Here is a 15,933-nt window from a genome sequence, read left to right as displayed (position 1 = left end):
ATGGAGCCTGGGCAAGAGGCAAAGGTGCAGGCTGGTCTTCCCCTGGGCCGTGGGGTCTCGCTTCCATGTCTGAGGGGCAGCCATGGTGGCAGGTGCCTAGAAAGACTGCCAAGACTCAGCCCATACATGGTCTTGCCTCAGCCAGAGGTCAGCGCTGGCAAGTGCTTTCTGAAGCTTGCGGTGCCTTGTGTGTTGCTGGCCTCGCTGTGGCGGTTCCGGCTGCTGCAAGGCTGACCCTCACCCCCACCTCTGGCTCACTGCAGCTTTTAGGTGTCTGGGGGTTCTTCTGGGTTCCTTCCTGTTTATTTTCTGACCTCCTGGTTGGGCTGGTTTCTCCAGGAGGAAGGTTTGCATGGTTTCCAGGAAGGGATTCTGGCTTTTCTTGAATCCAGGGGGGGTTGGGCTTCCTCTCACTTGAGTGGCTCTGCTCGCCTTCTTCTCCTGGGTCCCATCACCTCTGTGCTGTCTGGCTGCTGGAAGTGAGGAGCTCACGCTGGTGATCAGGCTCTGCAGCTTTCCTTAGGCTGTCCTGGGGTGTTTGTGCTCCCTTCTGCGTCCATGGGTCTGTCTTTTGGGGCTGGGCTCCTCTTGGCCCTCACTGGAGGGACTGTAGAGTGAGCATCTCAAACAAATCGCAGCAAGGCGGGCAGAGAATAGGGTGGGACACAGTGCACAAAATCCAAGGAAGTGCTCACCTTTGGGGTCACACATGTACCTCCCTAAAATGTTATGTCCTGGGTGCCTTGCCCACCTCACCCCAGTCCTCCCTGGCCAAGAATGAATGATGCTGTTCTCTCAACCAAGGAGGCAGGAGATGGCTCGTCCTACAGCCCTTATGTACCTAGTCAATGTAGACAGGTGAGTGATAAAGACAGCCTTAAAAGGTCCTACATTAAAAAAAAAAAAAAGTCTGGGGCGCCTGGGTGGCTTAGTTGGTTAAGTGTCCAACTTCAGCTCAGGTCATGATCTCATGGTTCGTGGGTTCAAGCCCTATGGCGGGCTCTGTGCTGACAGCTCAGAGCCTGGAGCCTGCTTCGGATTTTGTGTCTTCTTCTCCCTCTCTGCTCCTCTCCTGCTCATGTCATGATCTGTCTCCCAAAAATAAATAAACATTAAAAAAATCCTATGTTTGCCAAAAATATTGTTATTGAGGTTTAATTTACTTATCAGAAAATGCACCCATTTTATGTGCCAACTGATGAGATTTGACAAATTTAAACACCTATGTAAGGACCAGCATAATCAGGACATAGAACCTTTTCATCACCCCAAAAGTTTCCTTATGCCCCTTTGTATCAACTCCCTCCACTTGCCTAGCCACGGGCATCCAATGGGCTGATGTCGCCATTCATTTTTTTCCCTTATGAGATGGACCTTAGTGACACCTGTCTTCTCAAAGTTACCCACAGCCTTGAATGTGGGGTGGCCCCAGTGGCTTGCTTCTAACCAATTCAATGTGGGACGGGATGTGACTTCTGAGATTAGGTTACATAAGATCGTGACTTCCATCTTGCTTGCAGACTCTCTGGTGGCTTTTCAGCTTGCGCACTTTGAAGAAACAAGCTGCCTTTTCAGAGACCTCATGTGGCAAGAGACGGAGAGTGTCCTTTGGCCTCCAGCCAGCAAGGAATCCAATCCTGCCAACAGCCACATGGGTGAGTTTGGAAGCGGCTCTTTCCCCAAGTGCATTCGTGGGATGGCCACAGCCCAGCTACCACCTGGACAGCAATCCGTGAGAGGCCCCACAGCAGAGGAGTCAGCCCAACTGGCCAGATTCCCAACCCACAGAAAGAGCGAAATAATATATGTGTTACAGTAAGCCAAGTTTTGGGATGGTTTGTTACGCAGCAACCGTTAACCAATACCTGGTTCTGGCACTTCAAATGAATAATATAGTAGGTCATCTTTGGCGCCTGGCTTCTCTTCCTCAGCATAATGTTTGTGAGGTTCATCCATGTTGTTGCCACGTTGTCTTAATACTTTGTTCTTTTCTTCTTGCTGAATAGATTTCTATGGTGTGTATGGCCCCCCTTACATGTCCATGCCTAATCCCAGGACACTGTGGATATAGTATATGACTTGGAAAGGGAGAACCAAGGCTGCACATAGAGTTAAGGTTGCAAACTAGCAAACCTGGAGCTGGGGAGATGATCTTGGATTGCCCAGGCGGGCCCAGGGTCATCACAAGGGTCCTCAGAAATGGAAGGAGGAGGCAGGAACGAGGGTCAGGGGTGACACGGTGTGAGAAGCCTCGGCTGGCGTTGCTGGTTTGAAAATGGAAGGGGCCCGGGTGGCCTCCGGAAGCTAGAAAAGGTAACAAAAGGATCTCCCTTTCAGCCTCCAGAGAGAAACAAAGTCCTGCCGATGCCTTGATGGTAGCCCAGTGAGGCCCACTTTGGAACTCTGGCCTCTCTCTGTGAGGGAATAAACTGTGCAGTCCTTTGCTACAGCAGCAGTAATGGTTTGTCCACTTCCCTGCTGTGGGCACGTGTGCTGTTTCTAGTTCCTGCCTATCACAAAGAACTTTGCAGTGAGGAATTCTGGGATTTTTTTTTTTTTTTTTGGACATTTTCTCTAACACAGCCGCTCTTCCTTCCAGTGTTGGAACAGACTCTTCGTTTACTGTTGTATATATTTGAAACAAAAATTTTAAAAAAATGTTTTTAACGTTTATTCATTTTTGAGAGACAGAGAGAGACAGAGCATGGTGGGGAAGGGGCAGAGAGGGGGAGACACAGAATTTGAAACAGGCTCCAGGCTCTGAGCTGTCAGCACAGAGCCCGACGCGGGGCTCGAACTCACAGACCGTGAGATCATGACCTGAGCTAAAGTTGGATGCTCAACCGACTGAGCCACCCAGGATCCCCGAAACAAAAATTTTTAATGTTTATTTTATGTTTGAGAGAGACAGAGCGCGAGCAGGGGAGGGACAGAGAGAAGAGGGACACACAGACTCTGAAGCAGTCTTCAGGCTCCGAGCTGTCAGCACAGAGCCCGATGTGGGGCTCGAACTCACGAACCTGAGCTGAAGTCGGACGCTTAACCGACTGAGCCACCTAGGTGCCCCTGTATATATTTTTTAGTAGAGACTTCGTCTTTAAAAGCAAAATGAACAGAAGGTACAGAGAGTTCCAAAATATCCTCTCCTTCCACCTGCCTCCCCCACCGCCGACATACATTTGTTACAATCGGTAAACCCACACTGACACGTCATTATCACCCAAAGTCCACAGTTTCCATGGGTGTTCACTCTTAGTGTCGTACAGTCCATGGATTTAGACAAATGTATAAGGACATGTAATCATGGTGTCACACAGACTTGTTTCATTGCCCTAAAAATCATCTGTGCTCCACTCACTCATCCCTCCCCCCGCCCCCCAACCCCTGGCAACCCCTGGTCCTTTTATCATCTCCATAGTTATCCTTTTCTGGGATGTCCTATAGCTGGGATCACTCAGTCGTCACCTTTCAGACTGGCTTCTTTCACTTAGTAATACGTATGCTTTTAAGGTTCCTCCATGTTTTTTCGTGGCTTCGTAGCTCATTTCTTTTCAGCACTGAATGATATGCTATCTGGGTGTACTGAGTTTGTTTATCTGTTTACTTACTGAAGGGCATCTCAGTTGCTTCCAAGTTTTGGCAATTATGAATAAAGCTGCCATAAATGACCACATGTGGGTTTTGTGTGGACATAAGTTTTTGACTCCTTTGGGTAAATACCAAGGAGCGAGACTGCTGGATCGTTTAGCTTTGTAAGGAACTGCCAGACTGTCTTCTAAGGTGGCTGTGCCATTTTGCATTCCCTCCAACGACCAAGGGAGTTCCCATTGCTCCGCATCCTCACCAGCATTTGGTGCTGTCAGTCTTTTAGATTTTGTCCATTTTAGTAGGTGTATATTGCAGAATCTTATTGTTTTAAGTTGCAATTCCTTAAGACATCTGATGTCGAACATCTTTTCATATGTTTATTTGCCTTCTCTATATCTTCTTGATGATGAAGTGTTGTTCAGGTGTTTGGCCCATTTTTAAACCAGGTTGTTCATTTTCTTCTTCTTTTGTTTTTAATGTTCATTTTTGACAGGGAGAGAGAGCACAAGCGGCGGAGGGGCAGAGAGAGAAGGAGACACAGAATGTGAAGCAGGTTCCAGGCTCTGAGCTGTCAGCACAGAGCCCGATGCGGGGCTCAAACTCACGAACCGTGAGACCATGACCTGAGCCGAAGTCAGACCCCCAACCAAGTGAGCCACCCAGGCACCCTGTTCGTTTCCTTATTGTTAAATTTTAAGAGTTCTTTGTATAGTTTGGAGATGTTTATCAGATATGTATTTCACAAATATTTTCTCCCAGCCTATGGCTGGTCTTCTCAGCTCTCTTGACATTGCCTTTCATAAAGCAGAAATTTTAATGTCAATGAAACCCAGCTTATCAATTCTTTCTTTCATGGATTGTCACTTTGGTATTGTATTGAAAAACCACCACACCCAAGATCATCTAGATTTGCTCCTATGTTATTTTCTGGGAGTTTTATGGTTTTACATTTTACACTTAGGTCAACGATCCATTTTAAGTTAGTTTTTTATTAACGGTGTCAAGTCCGTGCCTAGATTCATTTTTTGCATGTGGACGTCTGGTCGTCTCAGCACCACTTGTTGCAAAGTATCTTGGCTCCACCGTATTGCCTCTGCTCCTTTGTCAGAGATCGGCTGACAGATTTGGATGGGTTTGTTTCTGAGCTACTCTATTCTGTTCCACTGAATTATTTGCCAGTAGCACAGGTCTTGATTACTGTAGCTTTACAGTAAGCCTTGAACTCAGGTAGTGTGAGTCATCCAACTTTTTTCTTCTCCTTTAAAAATGTGTTACCTATTCTGGGTCTTTTGCCTCTCTGTGTAAACTTTAGAATCAGTTTGTCGATATTGACAAAATAACTTGCTGGCCTTTTGACTGGGACTGTGTTAAATCTATAGATCACGTTGGGAGGAACTGGTATCTTGACAGTATTGAACCTTCTTACCTATAAAGGTGAAGCATCTGTTTATTTAATTCTTTGATCCATCATCAGATTTTTATATTTTTCCTCATATACATCTTGTGCATGTTTTGTTAGATTTGTAAGCATTTCTTTTTTGAGGGTGCTGATGAAAATGGTATTGTTGTGTTTTCAATCTCAAATTCCACTTGTTTATTGCTAGTACATAGGAAATGAACTTGTTTATAGGGGACTTGTATTCTGTAACGTTGCTAGAATGGCTTACCAGTCTAGGAGTTTTTTGTTGATACTTTGAGATTTTCTACATAGATGATCATGTCATGTGCCAACAAAGTTTTATTTCTTTCTTCCCCATCTGTATTTAGGCATTCCCCACTTTTCTAAGCTTCATATTAGGTCACTCTCCTTTTCAATGAATGGAAAGACCTGCATTAGTACCTGTTTTTGCTAACTGAAAGAAAATGGCAGAGGATTTTCACTTTTATGAAAAAAAGCAAGAAGTGACAATCGTGTTCAGCGTCTGTTGTGCAGTGAGCCATTCTGGAGGCAGCGAGACTGGCCCTGCCAAGCTCCTTCCCTGGGAACTACATTCAGCATCTCAGCGTCAAGCCGCCATAGCTTTGAACCGTGTCTTTGCACATCAGTGCTTTACCTCTTTTTCATGCATCTATTAGCAAGAGGTGTCCTAAAGTATCGGAAAAGCCCAGGAGAGATTATTTTTCACATCTGGGAACACAAAGAAAATTTTCCATATAAATTAATGGTAATTGCTCCTTTGCTTTACACTATTTTGGCTTATGAAAGGTTTTATAGGGACATTCTACTCTGATAGCAGGGGAAACCTGTACCTCTATTTCCTTTTCTTGTCTTATTGCATTAGCTGGGACTCCCAGTAAGATGTTGGAAATGAATGGTGAGAAGACATCCTTGCTTTATTCCTGATCTTAGCAAGAAGGCTTCAAGTGTAAGTTAGCAGTAGGGTTTTTGTAGATGTCCTTTTATCAAGTTCAGGAAGTCCTCCTCTATTCCTAGTTTATTGAGAGCTTTTACTATGAATTTGTGTTAGATTTTTATCAAGTGCTTTTTCTGCATCTATTGATATAATCATGTGATTTTTCCTCTTTAGCTTGTTGATGTGTTGGATTACACTAATTGATTTTCAAATGTTGAAACAGCCTTGCGTACCTGGGAAAAATCCCATGTGGTCATGATCTATAATTCTTCTTATACATTGTTCAATTTGCTAATATTTTGTTGAGGATTTTTACATCTGTGTCCATGACAAATACCGGTCTGTGGTAGTCTTTTCTTCTAATGTCTTTGCCTGGTTTTGGAATTGAGTTAATGCTGGTCTTACAGAATGAGTTAGTATTCCCTGTTGGGACGCCTGGGTGGCTCGGTTGGTTAAGTATCCAACTTCGGCTCAGGTCATGATCTCACACTTTGTGAGTTTGAGCCCCACGTTGGGCTCTGTGCTGACAGCTTGGAGCCTGGAGCCTGCTTCAGATTCTGTGTCTCCCTCTCTCTCTATCCCTCCCCTGCTCATGCTCTGTCTCTCAAAAATAATAAACATTTAAAAAAATTTAAAAAAAGAAAAAAAAAAGAAAGTATTCCCTGTTTCTATCAACTGGAAGAGATTGTAGAGAATTGGTAAAATTTTTTTCCTTAAATGTTTGGTAGAATTTTCCAGTACACCCATCTGGGTCTGCTGCTTTCTGTTTTACAGGTTATTAATTGTTGATTCAATTTCCTTAATAGATAGGCCTATTTAGATTGTTTATTTGTGGCATATATTTTTATTTTTTTATTACTTAAAAATTTTTTTTAATGTTTAGTTTTGAGAGAGAGAGAGAGTGCTCATGAAAGTGAGCTGCATATATTTTAAAAATATATATTTCTCAGAGAGAGGGGGCTGGATTCATGGAAGTTAATGTCTACAGGCTATGACTCTTCTGGAAATAAAGTGTTGGTACTCAGGGATGGCTGAGCAGGCTACAGACCAGTGAGGGGACAGCATCTCTGGGATTCTGCTATGCATGCATGTGTGTGTGTCCTCTCGCCAGGTTCCTGGAAACTGGGAGGCTGCCTGCGTCTCCCCAGCTCATCTCCCCCTCTGTCTCTGCTACCCTCAGCTTTCTGGGAAACACAATCTCGCCCGAGAACCAGTAGTTTCACAGCACCTGCAGGAGATTCTCCGCGGCAGAACACGGGCCAACAAAACATGGATACTCAAGAACATGGCTCCCTGTGGGGCATCCGAGTCTTGGGTGGGCTTCTTCCTTACTTCTTCGCACCTGCTTTCCCTCTGCCCGGAACCCTCTACCACCAGATCTCTGTGCAGCTTCCCATCGCTCAGGAAGAGCCTGGTTCAAGTGACACTTTCCCCGGGAGCCTCCCCTGTCCCCCTCCTATCTGCCACCACCCCTACTTCAGCCTCCCTCTCATATCATTGTCTGTGTTCCTCTTGCACATGTCAGTATCTCCACATCCAATCCGTGAGCCCGTCTGCCTGTCTCTGTCAAATGTCAGCTCCATGAGGCAGGGCCTGGCCTTATCCTTGGAGAGCCTAGACCTGGGCCTGACCCAGAACGGGTGCTCGGTCAGTGTTTGGGTATGTAGGGATGATTCCTCACTTCTGACAGGCCTGATACAGCCCAGCCCTGCTGGGCCTGGCGTCAGCAGAATGCACCTGGACGGGAGAGGGAGGGCGGGGGGGTGGGGGTGTCCTTCCTTGAAGCCTCCCTCTGATTTGCAGGCTGCTCCAAGGGAGGGGACCAGCCCCATGTGGCTCCACCCACCTGACCTCTTCCCACCCCCCAGCCCCTCTGCCCAAAAGGACATGCCCTCTCCCCAGAATCAGGCTTCCTGTGGAACTTTCCAGAAAACTAAAGCTAGGGCAGGGCCAGGGCCCTGGATGGGGAAGGTGGGGGGCTGCCATAGCCCAATTCCCAGTGGCATCCCAGGGTCCCAGGATGACAGCCAAGGCCAGAAGCTTCCCCTGCCCCGCCCGGTTGGCCCCAGCAGGAGACCTACATGCGGATCTGGGTGTTTTTCAGGGTGCAGTTCAGATCCTCCAGGGTCTCCTCCATCTCCTGCGTGTTCTGGATGAGCGACAGGTTCTGCTCCTCTAGCTTCGTGAAGATGTCCAGGAGCTGCTGGGGCTCCGTGAAGTATAGGTCCAGCTCCTGCAACCAGAGCCATGCGTGTGGGCTGGCCGGTCGGTGCAGGGGGACCGGATTCCGCAGCCCCACCTGGAGCGTGGCCACTGACCTCCCCGTCGCTGCCTGAGTCCTCAGTCATAGTGGTGGAAGAGTCTGACCTGCAGAGAGATGCAGGGTCAGGACAGCAGTGACCTGGTGCACAGAGATGGTGGTCATCTTCTCCCGCCCCAGCGGTGAAGCCGTCTGGAGTCACCAGGGCACCTCCCTGCTATGTCCTTGTCCCCTCCTTCACCCCGCCAGCTGACCAGGCAGGGGCACTAGCCCTCCTCTTGGCCCCACAATGGTCACTGAGCAGTCAGGGGACTGTTTCAAATTCAGTTAGTTCATGTCACTTCAGACAGAATAAAACTCAGCCCCCTCCCTGGAACCTGCTGCCCAGGGCCCCTGCTGCCCCCCTCGCCTCCTTCTCCTCCTGAAGTTCCCCTGCTCCTGCCTTACCCGCCCTCTTTCTGTCTCTCCGGGTGCTGACCTACCTCAGGGCCTTTGCACCCACTGCCACTGCTAGGGTTGCCCCTCATTGACCATTCTTCTTCTTTTTTTAATGTTTATTTATTTATTATTTTTTAAAATTTTATTTTATTCTTTTTTTACGTTTTTTCATTTCTGAGACAGAGACAGAGCATGAAGGGGGGAAGGTCAAAGAGAGAGGGAGACACAAAATCTGAAACAGGCTCCAGGCTCTGAACTGTCAGCCCAGAGCCTGACGCAGGGCTCAAACTCATGGACCACGAGATCATGACCTGAGCTGAAGTTGGATGCCCAACCCACTGAGCCACCCAGGCGCCCCTTTAATGTTTATTTTTGAGAGAGAGAGAGAGAGCGAGCAGAGTAGGGACAGAGATAGAGACACAGAATCCAGCCTCTGAGCTGTCAGCACAGAGCCTGACGCAGGGCTCACACTCATGAGCTGTGAAATCATGACCTGAGCCGAGGTCGGATGCTTAACCGACTGAACCACCCAGGCACCCCTACCTTCGAGGAGCCACCTTCAGGGCCTTTTCTGCCCACCTCCCCTATCTAGATATGGCCTTGGCACTTGCCCTTGATGGTCCCACTGGGCTATCCTGTGACACTCGCAGCACCTTTGATGGACCCTGAGCACCCCACAGGGGCGGGGGCTCTCCCAGACCCTCGGGGGTACTGGAAAAATCGTGGGCCTTGAGCACTCAGCGTGGGCCTTCGAAGGCCCTGCTGGATGGGACCCAACCTCAAATGACTTCCAAACCTGCTCTCATCGCCCCGCCTGGCCTGCTTCGGCCTGGGCCCCTGCCCTCAACGCGCAGGTTCTGCTGGCTGAGAAGCAGGTGGGGCAGGCTTCTAGCCCGAGGAGCCTGGGCTCCTCCCCTAGGAACCTGGGCTGAGGCTCATGTGACTCCAGGCTCTGACCCACCTGACATGGGGAGGTGATAAGTGCAGGGCTCTGTGGGAGCCCTGAGGGGGAACCCTGGAGGACTTCTCAGAGGAAGGGCCACAGGAACAACCAAATCACTCACCAGGCCTGTACCTCACACCAAACACATTGATGTCCCTCTGGCAAATGAGGAACATGGGGCTTTGAGAACTAGCCACCTGCCGCATGTCACCTGCAGGGCACTGCTGGCCCATAAGGTGCCTGAGAATCTGCCTCCAGATGGATGTAGTCTGGGGAGTAGGCTGGACTTTAGCTCCCACTTGCCCTCTCAGCTGAGTGCCTTCTGCAGCCCACAACCTGCTCAACTGTACTCAGTGACCCTGGTCACACGGCTAATAGATGGAGGGACCCAGAATAGTGTGATCCTAGACCTCTAGTCTGAGGGACTGCCCCAACATGGGGCCTGGATGGTGGGAGCTCCAGGGCTGAGGGCAGTCCCGGTAGAGGAATCATGCAGAGCTAAACCCCCCGGAGCCTCTGTTCAACACCGAACTGTAAACAACAGCTCCCACTGGCTGGGGTTGCAGGGATAAAAGTGAACCCGAGGCATGTGCCTGGCCCACTAACGGTGGCCAGTCTTCTTCACAAGGCAGGACCGTGACACATCAAGATGAAAGTGAGCTTGGAAACTGGTAGCACTCAGGTCCCCTTCCTGCCTGAGAAGCATCAGCTGGGGGACATGGGAGGTTGCGTAGGGAGAACAAACATGTAAGGGGGGGTCATCCGCATAGGGGCGTGGCCCTCAGGAGCAGGTAGGGGACGGAAGCATGGGAGAGGGTTGCCAGGCTGTCGTAGAGGAGGAAGGACAGAGGCTGGTACACCTAAGGGATGAGAGAAGATACAAAGGAGAGGGGTGGGGAGGCTGAGCCCCTGGGGCCACCTCCATACTGTTTTCCAGAGTGGCTGCACCAGTTTGCATTCCCACCAGCCGTGCAAAAGGGTTCCTTTTTCTCCGCATCCTCGCCAACATGTGTTGTTGCCCGAGTTGTTCATGTTAGCCATTCTGACAGGTGTGAGGTGGTATTGCATTTAAAAACTACCATTTCTGGGAATGCAGTATGGAGGTTCCTCAAAAAATGAAAAATAGAACTACCCTACGACCCAGCAATGGCACTTCTAGGTATTTATCCACGGGGTACAGGTGTGCTGTTTTGAAGGGGCACATGCACCCCAATGTTTACAGCAGCACTATCAACAAGAGCCAAAGTATGGAAAGAGCCCAAATGCCCATCGGCGGATGAATGGATAAAGAAGATGTGGTTATACAGATACAATGGAGTATTACTCGGCAATCAAAAAGAATGAAATCTCGCCATCTGCAACTACGTGGATGGAACTGGAGGGTATTAGGCTAAGCGAAATTAGAGAAAGACAAAAATCATAGGACTTCACTCATATGAGGACTTTGAGAGACAAAACAGATGAACATAAGGGAAAGGAAGCAAAAATAATATAAAAACAGGGAAGGAGACAAAACATAAGAGACTCATAAATACGGAGAACAAACTGAGGGTTACTGGAGGGGGTGTGGGAGGAGGGATGGACTAAATGGGTAAGGGGCACTAAGGGATCTACTCCTGAAATCATTGTTGCACCATATGCTAACTAATTTGGATGTAAATTAAAATAAAATAAAATAAAATAAAAAAACTACCATTTCAGTGGCCTCATCTCCTGATCTGTTTGTCGAGACAGTCTCTTTTATTTTTTAAACGTTTATTTATTTTGAGAGAGAGAGGCCGAGAGAGAGCACAGGGGAGAGGCAGAGAAAGAGGGAGACAGAGAATCCCAAGCAGTTTCCGCACGGTAGGTGCGGACTCAATCCCAGGACTGTGAGATCACGACCTAAGTCCAGATCACGAGTCGGATGCTCAACCGACTGAACCACCCAGGCATCCCAAGACACTCTATTATGAAATAACCATGCCAGAATACTGAGAATGGAAGGGACCTACGATAGCCAGATCTGAACAGGACGTGGCAGGGCAGCCGGAACTCTCTTGCCTGTTGGCTGGAGCGTATAATGTAGCAGCCATGGCAGGTCTTTGGCAGAAGCCGCTAAAGCTAAGCATCTACTCGCCTCGTGAACCAGCACTCCCACTCTTGTTTCCAACAAAAATACTCATGCAAAGAGTGCTCCAACATAAAAGTACTGGAATGTTTGCAGCAGCTCTAATCAAAATAGCCAAGAATTGGGAACAACCCAAAAGGCCACCAATCGTAGAGGACCTGGAGAGTGGGGCTTCGTGCGGTGGGGCACTAGGCGGCGACCGCCAACAACGCCTGCTTCTGCGCACGATCACGCAGGCATGCAGCAGAGACGAGCCAGGCCCAGAGAGCATTTTATGTAAAAACCCAGACTCTGGCTTCTCTTAAAAGGCCCTGACGCTCCCTGCACCCACCTGCCTGCCTGCATCCGTTTATATTTGACTGTCTCGTTTTAGCAACCAAGTGGGCCATCCCAGACAGAAGGTTACCAAATCGGACAGAAATAAAACGGTTTAGAAAACACCTCGATCTTGGGGCTTGAGTCAGACTATACACCCTTCAAGCTGGGAACAGCCCCCTCGTCACGGTCTCACCCTTCCCGGAGAGGCTGGGCTTGTCCTAGGCACCCCTGGCCTGGAGCCACTTGGGAGCAGTCCCCAGCGGGCCCCAGCCACTACCCCAGCCTCCTTGCCCTACCCCAGACCCACTCACCCTTTGGCGTTCAGCCCGCTATACACACTGGCCTGGCTTCTATGCTGGAGGTTCAGGGTGTTGGACGGGATCTGCCCCAGCTGCGCCACCTGCAGGAACTTCCAGAACTTCTTTGGGCCCTGCCCCTCTGGAGGAAACAGAGGGATGGTTTTCACATGCCCCAGCCCGGGGCAGGGCCCCTCCAGCTTGCGCCAGCCACGTACCTCTGGAGCCTGTCTTGCCCTTGGTCCCTGGTCCTACAGGAAACAAGGGAGGGGTTTCGGATGGCTTCCACTGGAGCAAGGCCTTCAGCAATACTGCTTGAGGGCACAGGGCTCCCTGGGGCCCTCCCAACAGTTTCAGAAAGGGCCCCCACAGTTTCAGGGCCCCCACACAGTTTTAGGGCCCACGCAGTTTCAGAAAGACCTAAAAGGGAGGAAAGCCCCTTGGGTCTGAGTTAGAGATGGCCCTGTCTTCCCTGAGGGAATGTGTGGGCCCTAAGGGGCAGCTGCTGCCCCTGGCTGGGGCTTTACAGGCGCTGAAGGGGCCCAGCCTGTGGCCTGGACACCTCCAAGGCCACTGCCAGCAGGGCACAGGGTCTGGGTGGACCCAGGGAACTACCTTCTTTCCTGTTACCTTTGTCCCAGATCGTGGAGTGTAAAGTGTTCTCTATGGGGGGCTCAGTGACCTCCTTGGCTTTTTTGAGAGCCAAACGCTTCTCCTTCCTCTCTTCCAACCACTCCTTGGGCGACAGCTTGTACAGGAAGTCCTTGTAGGCCTTGTAATGCTGCAAAGTGTCTTCAAATTTGGAGATCTCGCTGGATTGGGGAGGGGGAGGGGAGGTCAGCTTCCTCCTCGTGAGGAGACCCCTCCGGAGGGAACTGCCTCTGCAGCCTGGGTAAGCCCAGAGTGCTCCTGGCTCTCCTGGGGACAGGTGTGCCTGGGAGAGGACACCGGCCTGCTGGGGACCGACGTGGGTCACACCTCCACAGGTATAACCCTCTGTGACTTTGGACTTGCAGCTGACCCTGGGGACCCTGGTCTCCAAGTGAGCCTGCCTCCTGGTGCTGTGGCCTTGGAAAGTCACTGGATCTCTCTTGGACCCTGTCACCTCCTCTGTAAAATGTGCAGCTGTGTCCCGCAGGGCTTTGAGTCCCTGAACCACTTAGGTTTGAGAGGCAAAGCCACGAGGTCTGCCCTGCGTGGGGGCTTCTTTTGGCTGGGGGCGAATGACAGAGGGAAGTGGCGGCAGGCCAACCTCAGTGGCTTGCCCTCCGCGCTCACCTTTTGATGTTCATGATCTGGGTGGTCAGGTCCCGGATTTCCAAGATCTTCTCCACCTTTGCTTTGGTCTCCTTCTCAGCCCTGGAGGTGGGGATGGGGATGGGAGCAGGGGGCCAGTCGCAAAACTGTTAAAGGGGGCATATACACCGCCCTGGGGCTGGGCGGTGGGTGGGGGGAGCTGCCAGGGTCAGGTGGTGGGGGGAGGGGATGGGGGACAGGCGGGCTGCAGGCTAGCGTGGGCGCAGGTGCTCAGGCCCCACGAGCACTGGGGGGCCCTCCGTGTGGGCTCACGCTTTCAGGGCCTGCACCGAGCTCCGATCATTCTCCCGGAGGAACTCCTCGAACAGGGCGGCGTCATTCTCCAGGGACCTTTCTGCCCGCTCCAGCTCTGCCTCCTCCTTGGTCACCAGCAGCTCCAGCCGCTGGATCTCCTGCTGCTTCATGTCCAGGGCGTACTGAGGGCCACCAGAGTGGGAGTCACACCCCTCACTGGGACAGACCCCGCCTGGGCCCCCCCCCCCCCCGCCCCCACAGCACAGCTGGGCCAACCTGGATGCGGAACATCTGGCGCTTCTGGTTGATGTAGTTGTTCAGGTTATCACATTCCATCTTCTTTTCTGCAAAGAGAGGAGAGGGGCGGGGTGGGCAGGGTGAGAGAGACCCAGACCGGCCGGGATACCTCTCCAGGCACTTGCTCTGCTGTGAGGCCCAGGTTGTTACGGGGACTCTGGGAGACTGGGCTCCGTCTCTAGCAACAGGAGAGGAGGCTCTGTGGATATATCACACTCTCCACTGCTGGAGATCGGGCCAGGTGGGAAGTCCTTTCCTGAGTCTGGCCTGAGCCTCTCCTGCCGTAGTACTCTTTTCACCTGGAGTGAGACTCTGGACAGCCCTGCCCAGGAAGTTTCACCCAGCTGCACCTAATAATGAAAGACCTATTGGGCCAGGAACTGCAAAGGGATGGGGAGAGAAAAACAGGGCAGCATGATCTCTATTTGGGGTGCTCTAAGTCCCCAGGATCCAGTTTAGATAGTAGCTACGATGAGGGAGCATAAGGCAAGCTGATAGGCCGCAAACAACCCCCCCCCCCCCCCGGCCCAGGCGGCCCAAGAACAAAGGAAAGGGGAAAAACAAATGGTTAACTGATAGAGCATCACAGTCCTTCGGGACCTAAGTCTCCATTACCCCTCCATAGCGATGTGGGAAAGAAAGGCAGAAGGAAATGGCAGAACTAAATTTCCTTATAACCTGCCGCCCATTGACAGATACTTGAGGCGGGCAGAGTAAGTTTCTCCAGGAGCTGTCTTACTGCTACTGCTTTGCTAGAGGTAAAAACAACCTTAGCTTGACACTAGCTAGGCCTCCAGTATCCTGTGAGTCTTCTTTAGCTCATGAAAATCTCACTGGAAACTTCCGCTGGCCTCTACCTCCCCCAGTGTCTCCTCATGGTCCCCGGGCAGCTCTTCCTGCCCACAGGTCCTGTCCCCGTGCTTCAAGAAAATCACCCTTTTGCACCAAAGACGTCTTCAAGAATTCTTTCTTGGTCTTTGGTTCCGGGCCGCATGGGCCCCACTATCACCCCAAAAACCCTCATCAGCTAGGTCTACACACCAGGCGGGAAGCCAGTGGGAGAAAGTTAAGGTGGGCCCCTGTAAGACCTTCTGGAGCAAAAGCAGAGGGCAAAGGGCCACGGGATCCTCTTTCCCTGGTCTTTCTGGAGAGGAAAGCCCAGAGACATCCTGACTTTGGAGAGACCAGGAGCCAAGGAAAGGACAGCAGAGCCATGTGACTCTCTGCCTCATCTCTTAAACCCTCTCCGTTCCAGAAGACCCTAGTGTGGTGTAGGAGTGGTGTTTCAAGCCTAGAAGCCTGGCAGAGACCCAGCTGGGCCTCTGCCTCCCTGGCCCATCTTGTGGGAAGGCCCTTCCCTCAAGGAGACCCAGGTCCTCACTGCAAGTCAAATCTGGGATACCGACAGGTCTGGTGCCTAAACCTGCTGGGTCCAGTCTTCCCACTGAGACCAGCTTCCTCTCCCAGATCTTGGAATGGAGGGTAGAGACCAAAAGGAAAAAAGTGCAGTTCTGTGTCTCTTCATGCAGAGCTCGGCACACATAATGTCAAAGTGAGCTCAGGGGCTTTGTTCCCCCATATAACAAGCCACGGGGTCAGGGGGTAGAGGCTGGGGGGTCTCAGATTAATATTCACATTCAGTACACCAGTTGGGTTCCAGGACTCTATCATCTGGGCTGGTAGAGTATTAATGCTGGGTCATAAAATTAATAACAGCTCTCTCTCTCTCTCTCTCTCTCACACACACACACACACACACACACACAGGACTTCCGTGT

At 50.7% G+C, this 15,933-nt stretch overlaps 1 protein-coding gene across 3 annotated transcripts in view; it reads right to left on the bottom strand.

Annotated features, from left to right (window-relative positions):
- CFAP100 (cilia and flagella associated protein 100) overlaps positions 1 to 15,933 on the bottom strand; it is a 51,358-nt gene that overhangs the window by 13,915 nt on the left and 21,510 nt on the right. Inside the window, exons 6-14 of one of the 3 annotated variants that reach the window (XM_086697258.1) lie at positions 14,135 to 14,202; positions 13,877 to 14,040; positions 13,586 to 13,666; positions 12,938 to 13,119; positions 12,526 to 12,558; positions 12,323 to 12,449; positions 8,261 to 8,309; positions 8,024 to 8,175; positions 7,389 to 7,679 (exon numbers count right to left, since the gene is read on the bottom strand). In XM_086697258.1, the coding sequence (XP_086553384.1) occupies positions 7,415 to 7,679; positions 8,024 to 8,175; positions 8,261 to 8,309; positions 12,323 to 12,449; positions 12,526 to 12,558; positions 12,938 to 13,119; positions 13,586 to 13,666; positions 13,877 to 14,040; positions 14,135 to 14,202 (1,121 nt within the window). In that variant the 3' untranslated portion in view covers positions 7,389 to 7,414. Of the gene's footprint in view, positions 1 to 7,388; positions 7,680 to 8,023; positions 8,176 to 8,260; positions 8,310 to 12,322; positions 12,450 to 12,525; positions 12,559 to 12,937; positions 13,120 to 13,585; positions 13,667 to 13,876; positions 14,041 to 14,134; positions 14,203 to 15,933 lie in introns of those variants that run through there. The other 2 variants (XM_086697256.1, XM_086697257.1) reach the window with 2 other exon arrangements.

Source organism: Puma concolor, chromosome A2 (assembly GCF_028749965.1).
Source record: "Puma concolor isolate L17-30 chromosome A2, mPumCon1.1.hap2, whole genome shotgun sequence".
Taxonomy (NCBI): Eukaryota; Metazoa; Chordata; class Mammalia; order Carnivora; family Felidae; genus Puma; species Puma concolor.
This window is presented reverse-complemented; position numbering and strand designations above follow the sequence as displayed.